The sequence below is a fragment of the Aptenodytes patagonicus genome, chromosome 18, assembly GCF_965638725.1.
Source record: "Aptenodytes patagonicus chromosome 18, bAptPat1.pri.cur, whole genome shotgun sequence".
Classification (NCBI taxonomy): Eukaryota; Metazoa; Chordata; class Aves; order Sphenisciformes; family Spheniscidae; genus Aptenodytes; species Aptenodytes patagonicus.
This window is the reverse complement of record NC_134966.1, coordinates 7,513,409-7,535,256: the sequence shown is the minus strand read 5'-3', so window position 1 is coordinate 7,535,256 and position 21,848 is coordinate 7,513,409. Positions and strand designations below refer to the sequence as shown.

The 21,848-nt window shown below is 46.9% G+C and overlaps 2 protein-coding genes across 3 annotated transcripts in view; both read right to left on the bottom strand.

The window, feature by feature from the left end:
• Positions 1-9,264, bottom strand: part of ABL1 (ABL proto-oncogene 1, non-receptor tyrosine kinase) — an 84,312-nt gene extending 75,048 nt beyond the window's left edge. For both annotated transcript variants that reach the window (XM_076355816.1, XM_076355819.1), the window contains exon 1: positions 8,201-9,264. In XM_076355816.1, coding sequence (XP_076211931.1) covers positions 8,201-8,336 — 136 coding nt within the window. In that variant the 5' untranslated portion in view covers positions 8,337-9,264. The remainder of the gene's footprint in view (positions 1-8,200) is intronic.
• Positions 9,265-15,732: 6,468 nt separating this feature from the next.
• Positions 15,733-20,320, bottom strand: EXOSC2 (exosome component 2). Its single transcript, XM_076355362.1, has 9 exons — positions 20,181-20,320; positions 19,996-20,097; positions 19,808-19,853; positions 19,431-19,520; positions 19,026-19,091; positions 18,791-18,859; positions 17,752-17,928; positions 17,439-17,567; positions 15,733-16,555 (listed from the first exon to the last, which is right to left on the bottom strand). Exons 1-9 carry the CDS (start codon positions 20,303-20,305, stop codon positions 16,475-16,477), a joined length of 885 nt encoding a protein of 294 aa, XP_076211477.1. The 5' UTR covers positions 20,306-20,320; the 3' UTR covers positions 15,733-16,474.
• Between the last annotated feature and the right edge of the window lie 1,528 nt (positions 20,321-21,848).

The following is a 21,848-nucleotide window of genomic DNA, read 5'->3' as shown; positions in this document are numbered from 1 at the left end:
CACAGGGAACATGCCCAGGTCACTCTGTACTTCCAACAGCGATGAACATCACCCAGGGAACAAACAGCAGGTCAGGAAAGAGGGGAATCCTGTACTTCAGCAAGCTTTGCCATCCCAAAACCCAGGCATTTAACAGGCAGCAGAATATGTAATTCAATGCAGTCTTCATCACACATTATTCCCAGCTTCTGAGGCCACCATTCCTTCTTTGATGCAAACGTGGAGTGCAAACCACAGCAGAATAAGGTTACCGAACCTTTTTTTACTATTTTATGAGCTCTAAGGAGAGACTGGACCAAACAGGATTTGCTATTGATCAGACAGCACTTCAAAGGATGAGTCCACAGAGAGGCAGACTGGACACAACTCAGGCCCTGGAAAGGCACGCAAGAAGTACCGAGTTGATATGGCAGGAATAAGGTAGGAACTGAAGTCAGTCTAAAAGATGAATGCACCAAAATGCCTTAGAAAAGCGGCACTAATGGATAAGAAGCTTCCCAAGGCAGGCAACGTCTAGCAATATTGATTCTTTAACACAATGAAACCAAAGTCTTAATGATTAATAATCTGTTGTGAAATTCTATTCATTAGGTAAAAACAGCGCACAGAGATGACACAACATAAATCAGGCAGTCTCCTCACTCATGAAAGAATTATGATCTTGCTTGCGTCTGTGTAAATTAGCAGCAATCACTCTGCAGAAAAGCAAGCTCATGCTTTTCACAACCTAACCGGTAACAGCAAGGAAGAAATGCTGGGAAAGAACAAAAAACCCTAAATTTAATTTCAACGCTAACTTCAGAAAGTACTTTAGGCAAAAACTAAAGCAAGCTGGTATTCAGGACACGCTTGCCCCATCATTACAACGAGACGTGTGGAAAGGGACTCCTCCCAGAGCATAACACACCATTTTAGCAGATTCGTATCAAATTTTGCCATCAGGGCGGTGCAGCTTCCAGCCATTTCACGAAAAGTTATGCTTAATATATAAGTGCAGAACCGGCGTTAAACGTACAAGTTTAAAGAAAGAACAAAGTTAAGAACTAAGGAAAGTTCTAAGAACTACTTTAGTTAAGAACTAAGGAAAGACATTGCCTTGGGCGGCTTTACTTACTACAATTGTCTGGATGCTCATTACCCTTTTTGTCCAAGCTTCCTCTTTAAACTGCTAAAATGGATACTCTGGTAAGCAGATTAATAACCTCTATGGGTTGTTTAGATTGATCTTCAATCAGCATAGAGCAGGATAAGAGTTGACTGATAAGACAGTCAACAAAAGCAAAGCAACAAGAGTCCCTCTTGCTTCTGCTGAAACCGCTCTGCACGTTCCTATAGTAATGGACTTCTGCGATTCACAACAGACCTTTTTATTAGGAGACTTACTGCTTCTCACAAGGATGGCACAGTACGTCTGAAATGACAAAAGACTGCTGGGTGAAGACACTAGCACACTCTATACAGCCATCAACAGACACTGCAGATAGAAGGCAGCACCCTCCCCCGCCAAAAAAAAAAAAAAAAGGAAAGCAAAGTCCATCTGCAACAATAACTCCAGAAGGACAGTAGTATTTTAAACGCTTCCTTCAGTCTGCATGAACGCGAATCAATCAGAGCATTTTATATAGCTGAAAGAGATGACACCTGTAACATATGTAACAAACGTCCACTCCCACACAGTACCATGGCAATACATGTTTTAAACCTTACGGTGTGGATCAAGTACACCGACGGAGCTGCAGTAACGTTCTGGGAAATCCGGGGATGCTACAATATTCCAAACAGGGACGGAGGCTTAAGGCAGCATGCTATGAACCTTTACTGAACACACCGCTGGTATCAGCTGGATGTTAAGCGCTGGACTAACTGCTGCGGCTATTCATTCAGGCTGGCTGGTATCAGGTAACAGCATTCCTATCTGACACCTTGCCAAGACACTGGTTACAGTCACATCCACATGAGTAAACACAGCACAACTGCCCAGGACCGACAATACTCACCCATTCATTTCTTGTCTGCTTTATCAGAGTTCCTATAAGCACAGCTGGAAACACAACCCTGTTATTCCAAGACACAACACAACAGCATCCCCACCCTAAAACGACAATCAACAGGACAAGACTTTCCAAGGCCATTTTCACCTTTCTGCACCCTCATGATTTGCCACGTGCCACAGAGCCCGTTGCAGAGAGCACCAGGGATGAAACTCAGGATTCCCAACTCTCAGCAATGGGACTGCGTCAGCTCCTCACTTTCAAGATTAAGATTTGAACTCTTCAATTTAAAATACTGCGAGTTTGTTGGTAAATGTTGAAGTGTGCTGAATGAGATGATCGCTTACTAATACCCTGCAGCTTTCTCTTACCTCCCTGTCCTGATCTTCTCACACAGCCTTCCTATTAAAATTTGTAAATAAGAATGCAGAACCAGCACAATCTATTAATGAAAGTCTGGCATACGAGCAACCGCTACCTATTTGTCATGAAGGAGATGAACTGCTTAAACATGGCAAGTTATCAAAGATTAGTCAGTGCACAAAACAGAACTGCTTTCGCCCAGGAAAAGGATTAGCCTTTCCCCATCATCATCATCTTCCACCTCAGCATGTGGAAAAGCAGTTTAGCAAGTCTTAGGTCTCTCTCCTAACATATTCCAACCATAGATCAAGTTTTGTGGAGGAGCTTCTTAGAGAAACCTACTGGTATTTGGTAATTGGAGCAGGGAAAAATATAGCAAGAGCTTTGTATGATGAAAAGGGATATAGTCAGAGGCAGTAAACAAATCTGCATTTGGTGTGCAGCAGATGTCAGCATTAACCAGACTAATACTGAAGCACATCGAAGGTGGATTCATAAGCAATGATCTCAAAAGCTGGGGATAAGTCTCACCTAATAGAGATGGAAATTAACGTTTGGGAGCTGCCAAATCTCCAACCTAACAACGAAGAAAGTTTTGTCAGTTTAGAATGCAGACTTGAGATACTGAAGGCAGGCTCTAAATAATGGACTCCTATTAGGCCGATGTTAACGATACAATTTCAGGTGAAAGGTCTAAAGCGGAATCGGGTGTAGTTAAAGCAGTTTCTTTCAAGTCTCAGGTTTTGCAGTTGGTGAAACAGAGACGGAGTATAAAAATGCCCTAAGGAACAATGGAAAGAGATAAATGCAGGGTTTGTAACTACATGGGTTTAAAGAAACAGAGTTCTAATATGGAAAGAATCTCATTTAAATCATTTCCATATATGGACAGTTGACTAGCTAATAAATGTATATTGCATATAAAGAAGATATATTGACCTCACCTGTATGATAAAGGATAACGAGTACAGAGTCATATATTATTGCTTGACCACAACCTGCTCTGGACCACCCAGCTGATAAAAGTATATTCCAAAGCCGTACAGTTATTAGTGACATTTTACTCAAAAATAATAAACACCAATAAAATTGTAACAGTATATATTGTAGTATATATTCATATATGCTGGTCAGTCACTAAGTCCTGAGGAAGGAACCAATTATAAAGTAATTTACTCATTTTCACAATCCAAACAGTTGAAACATGAAATTTAACAGCATAAAGCAAGATAGATTATTAAACCTAAAGACTCTTAAAAATCAATTTTTAACCAAGAATATAGGACAAGATAGTTTTAATTTTTTCCCCCCCCCCTAATAGTGAATTTCATAGGGCATATCTCCAACTGGCAGCTGTGGAAAGCTTATGCTATGGCTCTATTTTGTACAATTACTTCCTAGTTAAAGCACTAAAACTTTCAGCACCCTTGTAAGAAGAAAAGTTCAGATCTAATACGAAAGAGACTGTAGTAGGCTGACTTCAGCTATAGTCAGCACTACAGGTATAAGAAAAATGGATCCAGTTCCTGGAGTTCATCTCTCTTTACAGTAAGGTAAACGGCTTGTTTAAGCTTCCTTAAGCTTCCCTATCACTTATCTGCTGGAAGAGAAACTATCAGATTTTATCACTCCGAGAGAATAAGGAAAGAACATTCTTGTGTGAGTGCTTTATCAACTATATTCTAAAGATACTTAAAGCTCAAAGCTGAACATCTATCACTCCCTGGTAGTGTAAAGGTATAACACAGATTCAAAAAGAAAGTTCCTTTCCTTTCTACCAACCTCACAGTTAGCCGTATTTGTATTACTTTGCAGAACATCTCAAACACAGAACAATGAAAAAGTTATAAGACCAGGTTGATATCTATCGGTGATCCATTATATGTAAGAAGCAGCAGCATATAAGAAAGTCCCATACTCAAAACCTCTTCAGAAGGTTTCTTCTTCCTCCCAAATCAATTATTTCTCCGACTGCCACAGCAAAACTGGCACCAGTGACAGCAAATGTGTACATCAAAGCTGTAGCATCACTTGAAAGACCTATATTTCAAGATATTATTTACCACAATTTCCCATTGTTAAACCCAAAAAAATCACACTCAAGTTCCCACCAACATGCCCATGGAAAGATGGTCCCCATTCCCAGTCAACCATCACAATCTGTGCATTAAAGAACACACATAAAACCCAACCTTTCGGGCTCGCACAAGCAGAGACGCTGCTCAGGATTTCACCTCTCAGAACACTGCTCTGCTGCTGACCAAGCAGCATCACGACAATCAGTTGCACAGTAACTGGAATTCAAAGCTGTGGACCAAACCTACCACCTTGCTAAGCAGTTATGCTAGCATCTCTTCTTCACCTCAGCATCACAGGTCTAATGATTAGAATTCAGTTTTTAAGCCTTCAGGTGCTGCTTTTGCTTGGAGATACTGTTCTACCAAGATGCTTCAGGGGACCTGCTCATCATTCAGCCCAGCAACACCTACCCAAGACAGTCAGAGAAGGTGTGGTGTTTGCTCATCACTCCAGTTAACTACTGCCAACTCCGGGATCAGAGTTGAGCCCTGTGGGAATACGCCTTAACAATTTGTCTCTTTCTTTTCAGAAGTCTGAGTTTTGCTGAGATTAATGTTCTGGAAAGGCACAAGATACACTAGTGTGCAAACGTCAATTTGCATTTACAGTCTTTCCCATTAACTGTCTACTGACCATGGCTTTTCTCTCAGTTGGGTGTTCCCAAAAAGCAGTGACTATAGACTCATTTCTCAGCCAAGAAAAGCACAGGGGAAGAGGCAAACATTGCCTTTATACTTTCTCATTGAGAGAAAGTTTTCAAGCTTGCAAGCAATCTAAGAGATGGAGTAATCTGTGTCAAGATGAAATCTGTAAAATCCCGTCAAGGGCTACTCTGCTGCCCAGGGTATCTACACCAGAGTGAACGCCAGCTTGCAAAACACCCTTAGTGCAGAAAGCAGCAAGACAAAGAAAGAAGTCCACAACTTGCCCATGCATTATTTTTCCCCCTTAATGCATTCCTCAATTTTCAACTCATGACAAAATTTAGAGCCTTTCTGCACTGTTCTCGCAGAACATTTGACCACCAGCAGAGCTGATTTCTGGCCAGTTGCCTCCTTGCTTTTCAGAAGCCTCTAGATGCATTGTTTTGAGTGCTACAGAGCGCACGACTGAGAAATGGAATTACTTCCCCAAAAGTTATTTTGCCTTACGCTCTTAGTATCTGATAATATTTACTCATCCTTTCAGCTAAGATTCAATACCACTGAAGCAATTAAGATCTTCAGTGCTCTCAAAATCACTGCTAAGTGTCTGCTGAAATCAGCCTTAGTAGAACTTAGTGGTCCCACTGAAACAGATATGAAACACCTTTACCAAAACGCAACCACAACAGGGCTACCAACTCCGCATTTTTTTTTTTTGTTTTATCATGGGTTTTAATATACAAGAACTTCAAACAAGTACCTTTAAGAGTTCGACTGTCTCAAGGGGTTTGCTTTAAGCAGCCCACCCTGGAATTTCTCCTTAAACATTTCTTAGTTATGAAAAGCAAGAAACACGATTTTCCTGGGACAAGCTAGTTCCCACAGTGTGACAGAGAATCCAGATACAGTGTTTGGCATTTAGAAGAAACTGTGTAATCAAAGTACTGAAAGACAAACATGCAGAAATTTAAGCCCTGAAAAAATGCCAATCTATTTTTATGAACTACAGCCTATGGAACCATTTCTGAATAGGACTGAAAACATTAAATACTATTCTGTCCATTAATTACCAAGTATGTCAGACTATGTATTTCGAAAACAAATTATCAAATAAAAAAATTGAGGGAGATGAAGAACTTTCTAAAATGAACTTTGTTTCCTCTGTATTTTTCCAGATATTTCAAGATAGCATTTTTCAGGATAAGGAGCAGCTCAAACTCAAAACAGAGCTGAACAACAAACAACGGTGGTAGAGCCCTTCTACTGTCTGTACTTTGAAGAACCATTTAATACACTCAAAGGAAGAAATTTTTCCTCATGTGGATAAGCGAGGCTGATCTTTTGCAGTTCTCTTAACAGATGTCCTGGCCTTGATGTCCCCTTTCAAGTTTATTCTTTTCTAAATCAAGACACTGAGGTCTCTTGTGGACATATGGTGTATGGACATTATAGATGCTGTTTTTCTTTGCAAATGTGCTAGGATCTTCTGACCTCAGGTCATACTGGCAAGAAGTTACCATCTGCCTACTCCTGTTAGATGATCAAAAAGGAGCATTTCTGGCTCTTCTGCTACATCAAAACACCAAAGGTAGTTAGAATATTGTACTGCTTGCAGTTGGCACTCTCGCTGTATCTCATCTGACCTTGAAACTCTGTCCAAAGTAGTAAAAGCAGCAACCAAACTGGGGGTGGAGGAGCGGGTGTATCACAGGACTGAAAGCATGGCTTGGAAAAATCCAGCAGCGGGTTTATCATCAGAGGGCCAAGTTAGCCCTTACGTTCTCTAACCTTCCCTTAATTACCTTCAATTTCCAAATAACCTCAGTGCACAAACATTGTGGGGGAAATCCAAAGAAATAACACTGATGTAACTCAAAAGAATATTTCAACACAGCAGTACATACACAGCATCTCTCTCTGTGTCTTTGCTGAACACTGCACAGGATTTCTTGGTCCCTTCTAGAAACAAAGGATGAGAGAAAGTTTGAAAGCAAAGGCCAGCTAAACCAAAACTGAATCAAGATTTTCCTACTAACCACTAGATTGTGCTCTCAGACACAGCAAATATTTCCATTTTTAATTATGTGAAGATTATAAACGCAGTTTTGTTTTGTTCACAGATAAACTGCCTCAAGAGGACAAAACTGTTGAAGAAGCTTTGTCAAAATCCCATTCTCCAGTGGAAGATAGCGGCCAGCAGTGTGTCTCCTCAAAGAATATTGGAATTGAAAAAGCATTATGCAAATGCAGGGATTGTTCCAAAAAGTTTCAGTGCAACAATGCATTTCTGCGTCTCACTTTTGTAAAGATGCCTTCAGTTTATAATTTCTTTAGCCTTTTTTTTAAATAGGGAAAAAAAAACCCAACAACATTTGAAACAGTTACTAAACCTACCTCTGACTCCTACTGAGCTTTTCATTCGGCTTCTTTCCTGAGATTCTCAGGCCCCTCTTAATTTGTGGAAGACCAGCAAGTGACAGGGTTGCTGTACCCCTAACTTGGCCACTTTCAGCCTCTAGCACTTAAATCCATCACAGCATGAGATGAAGGCTTAACCGGCTTCAAGAAGCCACTAACCAAAAGCGCTGTAAACGCACCGCGCAAATTAACAAGAAACTGTTTGATTCCAACCAGTTGTCACAACAGCAGTATCCACAAACTCTCCAAAAGAAGTCTTATTTCCCCCCTACCCCAAGTAGCGGAGTCCCTTTCATAAATTAAAGAATACTTGTCGCTGACCATAGCATCACCATCAGGTGTGCTTAGTCGATACCTACGAAACAGACAACTCGAAAAGGATGAAACACTTTCCCAGCCTTTAAACTGAACATATCTGAGGCAGAAGTGAGAAACTTGTACAATGTTAAAAAGTTACTTCCTTGTATTTTGCATTTAGCTGTATAATAACCTCTGCCCAGGTTTCAAGCAATCTGACCCAAGTTAAGTATTTTCTTAATAAACAATCACGGAAGATTTGCCTTAAGAAGCAAGGGAAAGAAAACAAAAGATTTCCATAAAGTACAGTACCTCTGTGTCTGCACCATGCCCTTGAATAAATCCATATTGCATCTAGCTCGGCAAATCAAAATTAAGCCAAAAGAAATACCAATAGAAACCTCTCACCATGTTCAACGAAGACGTTACAGTGCGGGCCCCCATGCCTTGATGACTCCTTCTTCCCTGCTCCTTTGATAAAGTGCAGGGCAGGCAGACTTGGCCTCCTTTGGTCCCCAAGAACTTTTCCAGGCTGCTGCCCCATAAAGTAACTATGGGCCGCCTTTCCCAGGACAAGAAGTTTTTGAAGACGTCTGTGATCCCCGATCTTCCAGGTTGGGAAGGAGCTTTGAAGGAGAATGTATTTTAGGTGGGTGCGTTGGCTGCACTCGCTGCGTGATAAAGTCACTTGAGGGAAAGAATTAAGACAAGCGCAGATTCCTCCAAAGCTTCTGAAGATGGCAACAAGGCTCCGTAGGTGACTTTATGCAAAAAAAATGAGTAAAAGTTCCAACTGCTTAGTAACCAAGCGTTACCAAAGTTTCAGGTTGCCATATGTAGTGCGTCTTCCACCGGGTAAAGGAGAATTAGTTCGTCTCACAAGCGAGAAACCACATGTAGGCTCACCCAGGGCAGGAAACAGCCATTCCCACTGCAACCAGTGTCAAGGTTTCTTTTTTTTTCCTCCTTTTCTTTTGCATAGCATTGAGTTAGCGAAGGCCAAAGAGCCACGTATTTGGCTTCAAGTATCGTTGAAGTCTAGCAGGATCAAGTACACTGAAACCATGTCAGCTCACAAGGCAAAGCAGAGGCAGCTCTGGGCCTGGCAGGCTCCACACGCTCCTTGGGGCGAGGGAACGGGACGAGGGGCTCCTGCAGTCCAGCCTCACAACGCCTCGCCTTCTTCCATCACAAGCCTCCGGCCGCCCGCACCGCCGCTACCTCTCCCGCACACCGGCAGAGGCGAAGCGGGCCAGCGGGGCCTCGGGGGCCATGGTGGCGTCGAAGCAATGCTGGGGCCGCCAGGCCGGCGCAGGTGGCTGCCCTCCCGGCCTGCTGCCCCTCTCAGATGGAGCCGGGTGCCGGGGATGGGGTGCGAGGCTGGGGACGCGCTCCGGGAGGCCGGTTCCTACACAGCAGCCAGAGGAGGTCAAGCGGGGGTGACCGGGCCGGCTGCATCCCCGCGGGGGAGGCCGGCGGCGGGCAAGGCCCGGGCGAGCAGCGGGAGCGGGGCCGAGGCCGGCCCGGCCGCGGCGGAACGCCCGGAGAGGGCCGGGCGGGGGGCGGCGGGGCCGGGCGGCCGCACGCCCGGGGGGAGCCCCGCCAGGCCTGGCAGGAGGCAGGGGACGAAGGGCCGCAGGGCGGGGGGTACCCCGGGGGCTGCCGCCGGGGGCACCCGCGGTGCGGAGCGAGACTGGCGGGGGGCGGCTGCAGGCGGCGAGGGAGATCCCGGAACCCCCGGCGCGGCGCAGCCCCGTCCCCGGCCGGCGGGGCGGGCGGTCACATCCCCTTCCGGCCCCTCCTCCTCCACCGCCCCCGCCTCCCGCCCGGCCCCGGCCGCTGCCCGCTCCCGGCCCCGGCAGGGCGCCGCGCCTGCCGCCATGACGGGAACCTGCCGGGCGGGGAAGGGGCGCCCCGGGGGAAACGGGGCGGCGTGGGGCAGTGAGGGGAGCCGGGGAGATGGGGTCCGTGAGGGGGTTCCGAGGGGGAAGCCCCTGAGGAGATGGGGGGGGGGGAAACCTCTGAGGGGAATGAGGGGCCGAGCAGGGGCTGGGGGACCGTGAGGAAAATGGGGGTGAAGGAGAGGGTGAGGGGAGCCGTGAAGGGAATGGGGGGAGAATGAGGGAACAGGGGGCTGGGGGACACGAAGGTGTTTCCAGGGTGAAGCCATGAGGAAAATGGGGGTGCCATGAAGGGGGCTGAGGGGAAGATGAGGTGGGCGGAGAGGGCACAAAGGGGAAGATGAAGGAAATTGAAGGGGAGCCATGAGGGGAGTGGGATGAAGGGGAAGATGGAGGAAATGACAGGTGGAAGAGGGAGCTGCTAGTATAACATCACTAGCAAATGCTAGCCAAGGGCCCAGAAAGCTCTTGTCGAATCCCTTACCCCTTTGCAAGTGCCACCCAAGTTGTTTTCCCCTAGATCTGATGATGAGAGCTCGTTGGCCCTCAAGCCAGCCAGAGACCCCCTCCTGCACACGGGTCTCGATGCCCCTGGCCAGCTCTGGACCCTGAATTTCTTGCAGAGACGGATAGGGAAGAAGAGATCCTTACAGGGTCAGCTGTGTGCACAACCATCAGCTTTTCCACAACCAGGGATCAGTCACCCTGCTTGCACAAAGGACTTCGCTTCCTTATTAATGCTGTCAGAGCATATGCAGAACTTTATACCAAAAACAGCCATAGAGGCCAATGAATGTGACAGTAAAATATTTTATTAATCTACTTTTGTGCACCATTTGGTACAAAGATGAAGTTAAACCTCTAAATTCTGCAGCCCTTAGACGTGCAGCATGAGCGTTCCCTGAGCTAAAGAGCACAGACGGTGAAGCTGAAGATACTTGGTTTCTCGTATGTTCTCCAGTCCACCTTGGGAACAGAAGAGGGTTGAGGCAGCAGCTTGAGGTCAGGGTGTTTTGGTCAAAGGTCTGTGGTTGCTCCCACTCGACAACAGGAGAACACACAAATGCAATTTTGTGCAGTAGCCTCCTGCTCTGGGTAACCATCTGGACACAGAGCGGCTTGTTTATACTGACTCCTCCCTTGTGACAAATCCAAACATACTCCATGTCTCCTACGCCATATTCAAGGTCCCTGGCAGACATGTATTTTTCATCTTCCAACAATAGCATCTGAAATGTAACACTTCATACAGCCTTACGGGATCCTCCACCTTTGCTGTGCCAGGCTGCTCCTATGTCACTAATTCTTAGCCAAGAGACAGATCCCAAACCACTTCTACTGCATTTCTCCATCAGTGACGCAAATTGCAGGTACCGAGGCTGTTTGTGCTACACACATGCAGGAGAGAGAAATTCTGGTACATTATGCTGAGACAAATCCAGGGTCACATCTCTTGAACTCAGCAGAATTTCTCCAGGTTTGTCTCAGTAATGGAGGTCAGCTTCTCACTGCAGTGATCTAACCCTCTGCTCAGCTCCCATGGATTGAAGGAAACTGAGGAAACAAAGCTGTCTGTCAGCACAGGCCAAGCAGCCTGAGAGAAATTTGTTACAAAAATCAATACCAACCATCCTTTACTGAAAAAGTTATTCCCTTCTGGGTCTGACTGGAGCATCCTGGATAATCTCTCCGACCATGGCAGGGCTGAAGCAGAGTGAATTCCAGAAGACTGCCACAGGCCCGTGATACTCAGATGACCTTGACCAAATTATGCAAAGGTAATTGCAAATCAGCAGGACTTGTGTTCTGGACAATACAGGCTTCTCCCTGCCTCACCTGAGATCTATGCAGATGAACGTACTTACTTTTTATTTAACAGACTAGGTGAATTTATCTTTCAGGTCAACAGTCAGATATTCCTTCTGATGCTTCGCAATCATAAGCAGCAAAGTGGGGCAGGTTCTTTGCCAGCAGTCCCCAATCTCTTTCCACTTGGCAGTTGCTCCAGAAGCATTTCCCATTTCCCAAAGCAGCACTGTAGTTAATCTGGGGCTATACACAGGTAGATGGGCCAGCTGGTGACTCCCAAATACCATAGCAAGGTATCTGCCCTCTTTTCCTTCCTGAAGTGTCTATTTTCTGTCCCCTACCCTGCTGCCAGTTTTTGTGAACATGATGGTCTCATGTTAACAAACTTGAAGTTGCCCAGTGAGTTCAGAAATTATTAGAGAAGACAGAAACAGAAAGATTGTGTGAATGCAGAATAAATTTTAAAAATCTACACACTGTTTCTTTCAATCGAGCCTTGCATGTGGCCTGTGTACATCCCATATATTTCACAAAAGAAATTTCAGTACTTTTTCTGTTTACTTTCAATTAATTGTGGGTTGTTACACCCAACAGCTGCAGTGATGTTTCCTCCATAGCAATATCTTAAAGCTTCAACATCTTTACCAAATAATAAACCTTAGCATATTAATTAGCGGTCCTCAGGAACCTGAGACAACCATTTCAAGACTGCCTATAATCTCAGTGGGGTTTCAGTATCTTCTAGGGTCTGCTCAAAGCTTTGTATTTATACCATTCACCTCAACTGAACAGCAAAACTGCATGCGGATGATACAGAAGTAACATAATAAGCAGCAGTAATTGGATTAATAACCCATTAGCACGAATTTAAAATCCCAATGGTTATTACTGGGAGTAAACGGAGGGGTTGCCATTCTTCATATTAGTACACGAATCAAACACTGCCACCAAGAAGCAGGAAAATTACTTCTACAGACAAGTGATTTTGTGTTCTCGTTTCTGCAGGCAGCACTCACCAGCAAGGGAACTATTTACTAGCTCCACTTACAAGCACATCTGTGCCGTGTATTAACCCCGGAGTAAGCAGCACAGGCAGGTGCTACAGCTGGTTTACAAACAGGCTCCACGCCGTCAGACACTGGTGACCAAAGAAATGAGATTGGTCTAAGCTGTTTTAATGCCTGTACGGGCATTTTAGTTCCCTATATAAAAATGAATACTTACTGGGTTTTTCCCACCTCACTTTCAACTATGATTTTGTTCTTAAACCAGGGAAGCCATAGTTTCTTCCTTTTCACCCTTCCTGCTTAGAAGTTGCATAGCAAAATCCCACAGACTATTTCAAGAATTCAAGAGAACACTGCTTTTGCTGGAGTTCTCCTTTACATCTCGAGCACTTCCCATTTCAAAGGCATTTTTTATATAGCCTGCCCATACTCCCGTGCAGACCTGCCTATGGAAAAAGGGGCCCCGGCTCCCCCACCTACCCGAGATGCCAGAGCCTCCCCCAGACCCCATCTGACTCCTCACTCATTTCTGCTGGGCACTGGGGAAAAGTCATTTGCCATATTGTGGGTCATGACTGAACAGTGATACTTGAAGCCTCCCCATATGGGAGCTGTGAGCCCCAGCAGCACGTCCAGTTGCTTCCCAGATGGATAAGCACTGGTGGCCCTCGGCATTCGTCAAGAGAGCAAAAAGTCACAAGAGATTCAGCCAAATCGACAGTAAATGGCAGCTGGCCTGGTACCTGTCTTAAGACACCTTTGAAACTGCTCAGGAAGTTTCTCCCTCCCCACGCAAGTTTGTCACTCTCATCTCTTGTTACCTGCTGGCGTGCAAAGCTGTGCTTGATGGGGTTGCAGAACTGCCAGCAACGCCCTCGCTGAAGCCTTGTTACAGAATTTAGGTCTGGGCTTGGCAAAGCACTGGCTGAATTTGCAAAGAACGGCAATGACCCCTCGTGGCCCGGGAGGAATATACCGGGACCTTCAGTTCCCCCCACATGTCAGAAAAGATCCATAACCAAACCTCACCAGCTGGTGCTCTTGTTCTCGGGCATAAAAACAAGAGTGCCAGGTATTCGGGAGCACGGGAACTGGATGAGTCACATACTCTCCCCCATTTAATACATCCCCAAGGCAAAAATACCAGGAGTGCTGCGGCGAGCAGGAGGAATCGGAAAGCTCAGAGCTGAAGCAGTGATCTTGAGCTCATTGTTTTTCAGGTTGTATACTCATTTATTGAGCATAAATAACCAAAAAATGTTCACAATGGGGAGAGAGGGCTAGCATAAGAAGCCTGGAAATAGACCACAGTTTTAAAGACTGCTACGTAGAGGAAAAAAAAGATAAGGGAAAAAAAAAAAAAGAGAGGAAAAGGGGGAAAAAAAAAAAGATAACTCAGCTGTGCAGCCCACACAGCCTGCTGCAGAGACACCAGCACGCTTTTCCCAAGATCTGTGTTATGAGAACCTGGCACTGTCTCACCTTGCAGGTCTGACAGCTCATGCTTGGTACCCATGAACACGATCCAACTCTAAATTAACCACCTCCAGAGCACACTTCCTCAGCATGTTTCCACCTCATTACTGACAGCACTTTCAAGAGCCTCATAACCCCCCCAACCCCTTTCTGACCTGTTAGATGCCTGCAGAGAGGCTGCCTGAGGACAGAGAAGCATTCTCCATTCGTGTACCAGTTCAGCAGAACCATTTCCAGATATCGAATCTCTCTTCACCCCTCTGCCCTTTAACTGACATAGAGTTGTTTAAATTTAAGTGGCAGAGATGCAAAGAGATCTACTGGATTAAATACAGACCTCTCCATCAGCCTTCAAAAATGCTTTAAAAAAAGGGAACATCAGATACTTTATCTCATTGCTTGTATATCCCCAATCTGCTTATACCTAGAAGCCTCACAGCAAAAATCCCTGAATCTCCCCATATGGTAATATGATAAACAGCTGCTAAACTACAGCAATTGGGTAGGGAAAAGAGAGGTACTTTTCTAATTGAAAGACGCAGAGGCTGCTAAAGCTTTTGGCCTTTTTGCACTGTTTCTGTCCACGCAGATGTGGATAATGCTGCTCCCAGCCTCATGCACAGACCTGAAAGTGTCACCATCAAGCTTTAGTTTTCAAATTTCCCAAGTCATCTTGAGGATGTGACTGTTGCAACACTTATTAGGGAATCCTCATAAAACTCAAAAATAACAATTCCTGGGTCTCGTGTGGAGCATTCCACCAATATCCCCAAGAAGTTAAGTACTATAATTACAGAGGCAGCACGGGCAGAAGTTTGAGTTGCGCAGCAGCAGAATGGATTAACCATGTCCTTGCTTGTCCTTAGCCACTGAGCTCTATAATGCTCTAGTATTTAGGCAGCAGCGCTGGTGGCAGACATCCAGCCTTTCTGTTTGGCAGGGCAACGAGGCACAGCTGCTGGGGAAGATAAATACTACAAACACAATCCAAAGCTGCCACCTAGTGCTGACTTGGACCGCAGGCAGAGCAGTCTGAACTAGATGAAAAGCAACGAAGGGTATTTCTAGTTCCCAGGAAAAGATTGAGCAAAGAATTTTGCCTTTTGCCTGGGGCAAGCATAATAATTTGCAACGTTAGAATTCACTTCAGGGACAATTAAGGCAGACATTTTGCTTTTTCATCCTTTTTAAGAATTACAGCACTGTGGTGCAAGCAGCTCTAAAACAATACAAATACAATATATATACACAATACATATATAATACAAATGACTCTAATATAGCACCAGAGATCTGAGAGGGTGTTCTAAGGAAAGCATCACATCCATTCTGTACAGAGAAGGCAAGTGACTGACTGCCAACGTCTGGCTCAGCATCCCCACCTCTAACCACTGGCCTGAAGACCTTCACCGGTGTCACGCTGGGCTCCCTGTCATCCCCCAGACACAGCTGCTGCATGACTCACCTCTCCATGGGATCCTGCAGGGAAGCAATGTTGAGAGAGCCACCGTGAACAATGCCAGGCAACCTACTTACAGAGGAACTCTGCACAGAAGATATGCTGAAGAGGAAGGTCAAGTCCTGCTGTAATGGGATGAGGAGCAACAGTTGGAAGAGGAGATAACAGGACACTGCAACCATTCTCTGTGCCCTGGCACAAGGAAACTTGAGCCAACCATAGCTCTCAAGCTAGACCCAATTCATTCTGCAGAAAGGTAAGCTAATGCACACACTCCTGAATGACTGATCTGTTTCAAAAAATTTATTGAAATGTGAAATATTTAATAGAAAACAACACTGGAGCCTCCTCAGAGGAGGAGCTCACCACATCGGGCATAAAAAAGGGACCAGCAGGATGCACACAGACTGAGAAGGCACTGCTCGCCCACGGCTCCTGGCTCACGTGGACAGCCACATCACGCCACATCCAATCTCATACCCTTGAGACACAGAAGCCATGAACAGCCAGACCCAAAATGTGGTTAGCAAGGGTGTGGATACTCCTGTCCTCTAAAGACTTGTACCTGTGATCTACAGTCTTAAAGAGAAAAACAAGACCTCTCAGACAGAGGACAGACTGGCAGATCTATATCACAGCAAAGGAAAATCAAAACCATTTAGAAAGCCTTTGGGGAGAGAGAAACATCACAAAACACATCCCTTCCTCTCTACCATTCTGCACAAAGTTCAGGGGCAGTAGACACAGCAACAAGTGCTATGAGGTATGTCCCAGTTGCATCTGCATCTTCATAAAGGTCAGATATCAATTATTCAGGCTGCTGCACTAAAAGGCTATTGTACTTAAGTACTATTGTACTAAAAGAGCTCAGGAGGTATCCTAGGAGTTAAAATGAGAAATTTTGGTGGTTTCTGAAGAGTGGAATGAATGTTGGGGACTACAACACTGAAAAAAAAAAAACCCAAACAAAAAAATGAGAATCAAAAGCTGCCATGCTGGGACTTCAAATGACTGCTTCTGGCCATGTGCCCTATCCCTCCAGATCCAGCAACCTCCGTCGGGTTTCCAGAACGATCTCCTCCATCACCTCTGGTTTGAGAATGTCCTTGATCTGGAGTGGAAAGAAGAGTAACATTGGCACCAAAAAGCAACTACTACTATTGCACACTGTGGGGACAAGGGTCCCTGGCACACAGCAATGAGCAGCAAGCGAGTTTAGAGGGTTGTGGTCAAACAAGACTATCATGGCAGAGGGTCCAAGGCAAAGTCAACTTTGCCAGAGCTAGCAATTCTTACAGAGATCATAAGAAATCAAAGGAGATGCTACTGACAACTCCTAATCTTTCCTGAAGGACACACACCAGTATTTGGGAAGGGGAGAGATGACTTAGACAGAAGTATAGTTCAAAAGAACATCCCACCTAGCTGAGTAGGCTGCCACTGTGAATGAAAGGAGAACACAATTCAGATCTTATCCGTTTATGAGAAGAGAATTGCCAGTGATCGTGCTGGCAGAAATCACAGAGAAAAGCTGTACAGCAAGAGGTCAAATTGAGGGAGCCTTCCAGCAGTGCAGGATGTGGATAAAAACAGAAGACCGGTCTCTGTACAATACATGACACTTGCTTTTTCATTTGTTGTTAAAGTGCACCTTACCCTCATACAATCCCAAATTTAACGCTATTTTCACAGGGATCACGGAGGGTCCATAATCCCAGCAAGGGATACACATCTATCAAAAAATGGAACTATTTCTCTACAGGAATAGTTGGACTTTGCCAGAGGCAAAACCCTTCAAACCGTCCCTGAAAACGTGCAAGGGGATTTATGTTATGCAGAAGGGGGGAAGTTCATATTGTCACTTACTACGGGATCCTTTGGAAAGTCAAAAGGAAGCCCTACCACCTAACTTACTGACTTCAGCAGCAACTGATGTGGCCTTTCCATTCCCTCCCCACAGTGTGGCATAAAGTAAACAACACTGGTTTCTGTACCTGATGAGGAAGGGATGCTTCATAGCAATACAGGATGCTGGTGTCAAAGAGCATCAACGTCTGAGTAACCAGAGCCACAATGCAGTTTCGGAGCCGTGAGATCACCTCCCGGTCAGACAAGGGAACCGGCTGAGGAAGGACAGAGGAAAAAGAGATGAATACACAGGGAAATAATGCAAGACTACTGTAAAAAAGCTTTGCCGTGAACCTAATACCAAAATCTTGAAAGTCTCAGGTTATTCATGTGCCTCTGACTACATTAGACTAACAAAACATTGTTGGTACAGAAGGTTCATCTTCCCTGAACCCTCACCTCCAAGCTGGTGGTAAAGCCCCCTGCCTCTTCATCTTTCTGCTCCGGCGTTGGGTAGATCCAGACGAAACCATTGTTGCCGAGGATCACAGATGCACCACAGGGCAAGTCGTGGAAGTGAGTCTTCTGGCGTTTCACAAGGGAGGGTGAGACCTGAACGAGCACACCCTGGCCAAGCTAAAGAGGAGACCACGAGACTCAGCACAAGAAACATGAGCCACTGTAGATAACATCAAATCACCGATACGCACTCCGCTCCTGGTCTAGGAACCAGTCAATTTTAACACCTTTTCCTGTGAAACAGTGAATATAAAACCTGCCTGCCTCTGGGAGTGCTGGGAGGATTAGCTAATGCCTGTGCAGTCCTTTGAAGATGAAGAATACTCTAAGTGCTTAGCACAAATGTTAATATCTTGATCGTAACTACACATCAACCATCCCTGCAGAAAAATGAGAAGTGAGAGGCCCAATTTAGCAGAACACTTTCCCTCTTAATCCAGTCGCTGTCCTTTACCCTTTGTGCAATAAGCACATGTCACCTTCATCTTTTAACTGCTAATACCTTTGGTCTGGTAACCCCAAACTGCAGCACACGCTCCAATGGCCCCTTGGCTTCTTTCAATGCACAAAACCAGAGATAAATGCCAACTACGTAAAGCCTAAAATAGAGCCCTGGAGAGAGAAACAAGTCACAGGGGCAATGGCCTGCAGAAGAGTAGTGATGAAGTTTGAGTCAGAAGATTTTTCTCCCCAGGGTTTAATTCCCAAGCGGCTAGTGGGGGCAACAGGACTCACAGGCTGTAATTGTGGACAGGGAGAGCAGCAGCTCGAAGGGCAACTCAAGAGCACTCCCTCTGCTTTGGGGAAACTGCTCAGTGCTCCCACGTAGGAGCTAACATTCCTCCTAACCTGCAGGAATGGGTTATAACAATATCCTGCTCTACTTCAGAGCTTTTTTCTTAAAAATCCCTCCAAAAAGCCTTATACAAGTCAACTGGAGCAGAATTAGGCCAAGACCGAGCGCTTTCGAACAACTTACCTTCCCGTATTTCAGACTCCGGGTATGCAGTGATACAGCCCCATCAGAAAATACAGACTGGACCTCTGCCTGTCAGTGCCACTTAAGGAGACAAGGTCCCTAATGCTGCCCAGCGCCAACAGCCGCTGGCTGCCCCCGGCAGAGAGGTCTCACTACCAGCCAGGCTAGCCGAGGTCTGGCTGTTCTCCCCATGCCCCTTGGCTCTTCTGTCTGAGTGCCAGCAGTGGAAGGATACACTGATGAGGTCCCCTTCCTGCAGATAGTCCCTCATTGCAAGCTCATCTTCTGCTGATCTCCTTCTCTGAAATGCAGAATGCAAGAAAAGTTACGTGTAGCTCAGAATGAGAAAACATCAGTCAATACCTACATTGCGGGGGGATCTTAGGATGCCATGCAAAACGCAACCTGGTCACCAAAAGAAAATCAGGCAGACTAGCACACCTTTAGATCACTGAAGTGTTTACGTCCAAGTAACACTGAAAGTTAAAGATATCGGAGCACTACAGACCCACCCACAAAACCCAACGCTACCCTTGTGCTAACTGTGGGAAGGGCTCCAGAGCTCCCCAGCGCCTCAGCTTGTGCCATGGAAGCAGAAGAAGCCAGGACTCCGGCACTGCTCTGCGTGAACTACACTCACCAGTTCCCCACCAGGTAAATTCATAGACGACAGCAACAGGACTGAATCTAGCCTGGAATTCGTTTCCACTTTCCATCGCTTCTGCTGAACCTGGAGAAGAAACATAATCTGTTGATACACACTCAAAAATTGAACAGAAGCTTTTCAGCGGAGCGGGAGGTCCTGCAGCCAGCCGAGCCTGCAGGAGGAGACAGCTCTGCTGACTACTTCCAGCCTCATCTTCTTTAAAACCCACAAGCTCACAGTGCCGCTGTGCGCGGACACTAATGTGCTTTTAGGAACGCCAGAAGCGCTCCGGATCGGACCGAGGCACGCCAGCCTGGCGGCCGGCCGGCCACCCTCCTTCTCCACGGTGCGCCAGGAAATCCGAGCTTTACCTCCGTGATCCTCCCGACCACGATATCGCCCACTTCGCCGTTGTACCTGGGAGCGAGGCAGAGAGAGCAGCCCGTCAAACGCCTCATCCTCCCCACAAAACGGCCCAGCCAGCGGCCGAGCGCCAGCCCTCACGCAGCGCGGACGGGGGGGCTTCACGCTCCCCGCCTTAGGCGGCGGCCACGCTCACCTGGTCTTCAGCGCTTTGACGCACACCAGCTTGTTCACCCTCTCCACGGCGCCGGCCACCGAGGCGATGAGCTTCTCCTCGTCCACGTAGGTGCCGTGGCCCCTGTGGAGAGAGCGACCGCCTGAGGAGAGCCCGAGGCCGGGCGGCCCCCGCCGCCTCCCCTCCGCCGCTGCCGCTGCCCCCACCTCATGTAGCCCGTGTCCGTGGTGATCGTGTCCCCCGGCGCCACCAGGTGCTTCTCGCTGCCCCGGGGCGCGCTCGGCCCCACCGCCTTGCGGGCCACCGGCAGCCGCATGGTGATGGCGGCCATCTTGCACGGGCGCGGCGCAGCGCCGGTAATCCCGTCCACACGCGCCTTCCGCCCGCCATGTTGGCTGCTGGCGAGAACGCGCCTGAGGCGCGGGCGCCGCCATCTTGAGTGAGGGCAGCGGTGATGGGAAGGCAGTGACGCTGCTGGGCGGCCATTTTGGTTCCTGGCAGGAAGGGGAGTCGTGGGCTTCACTACGTTGGGATCCAAAGGGAGAGAGGGGCCATGTTTAGTGCGGGCAAGGTGCCTCAGCCCGCCCCGGCAGGCTGTGGGGCTGAGCGGGGAAGGCAGCCCCACAGCCGGGGCCAGCTCCCTGGGAGCCCGCCCTGCCGCACCGGGGGGGCACCGGGCCCCCAAGGGCCCCAGCCCGGGGCTCGCAGGGCCCCCAGCCCCCCACTTTGGGAGGCCACCCCCAGCTGAAGGGCAGCACTGTGGGCGAAGGGTGCGTTTGCTCTGGAGGGAAGCAGTACCTCCAGTTTCTGGGGGTGCCCGTGCTCCCGTGTGCACACGCAAGTTGTTCCCTCCGTGTTCTGAAGATAATCCTCTAACCCTCTTCCGAGGTGAAAGGCAGGCTCCTGGAGCTGCGCCTGCAGCCCCGCCAGTGAAGTACGGGGAGGCCGAAGGGAGCTGGGTGGGATGGGGCAGCAGGCCGGCCGGCCTGTCCTCCCACTTTAGGCGGGCCAGGGGGTTTCACCCGGCGATCGCTGCAGCAAGCCCAAAGCCGGGGACTGCAGGAAGGCGTACGCCAGGACGGCGCTCAGGCTTGGCTTAAACATCTCCAAGGGACGAGGAATTTACCCCTTCCCTTGGCAAAGCTGTTCCAATGGTAAATAATATGTTTGTGTGGAATTTTTATTCATTTAATTCAAACACCAGTTAGACTCTGAGAGCTGCTGAGAAAATACCAAGGAAAAAGAAGCCAGTGATGACCTTCAGCGAATGCTTTGCTTCCTCGGGACCAAAATCAAATGTTACTCTTTCAAGCAAGACTTGCACCTGTAGGCCGTCACAGCTGAAATACAACCATTGATTCATGGAAGATATCAAAGGATATTAATAACTTGCTTCAAATAGAGACTGTACATGTGGAGACAGGGAGGTACCAAACCAAATAATACCACCTGCTCCCTAGTTAGCCAGCACTCGCCCCTTCTCTTTCAGACCTGCAAAAGGGCTTCTGTGGCCCAAAGCTGATCTTTCCTCTTCCAAACTGCACTGTTTGGTCCAACAGACGATGCTACATCTCCTTATTCACCTTGTGCTAGTCTAAACATTCACTCATCCAACTGCTACGTCCTTCCCCTGGCACAGAGGAAAATAAATCTCTCCAAACTATCCGTCTTCTAAATGATAAATGTTCCAAGTAATTTTTATTTAGAATACAAGAGAGAGGTACAAATGTATTTACACTGTGTACATATACAATCAAATAATATATAATATCAAAGTTTTGTAAATAATGTTTACATAAATATTTACAAAGTTAAAGTGACAGTTGTTTGTTTTTTCTGGAAGTAAAACACAGTTTGTGAGAACTTTACACATC

Bases quoted from the DNA above. Each gene is read 5' to 3' on its own strand.
- EXOSC2 (XM_076355362.1), bottom strand. From the start codon at position 20,305: ATGGCCGCCATCACCATGCGGCTGCCGGTGGCCCGCAAGGCGGTGGGG. The intron at 19,854-19,995 runs GTGAGCGTGGCC...CCTCGCTCCCAG, and splicing joins GTCAAAGCGCTGAAGACCAG to GTACAACGGCGAAGTGGGCG. The intron at 17,568-17,751 runs GTGAGGGTTCAG...GTCCTTCCTCAG, and splicing joins GCTTTACCACCAGCTTGGAG to CCGGTTCCCTTGTCTGACCG.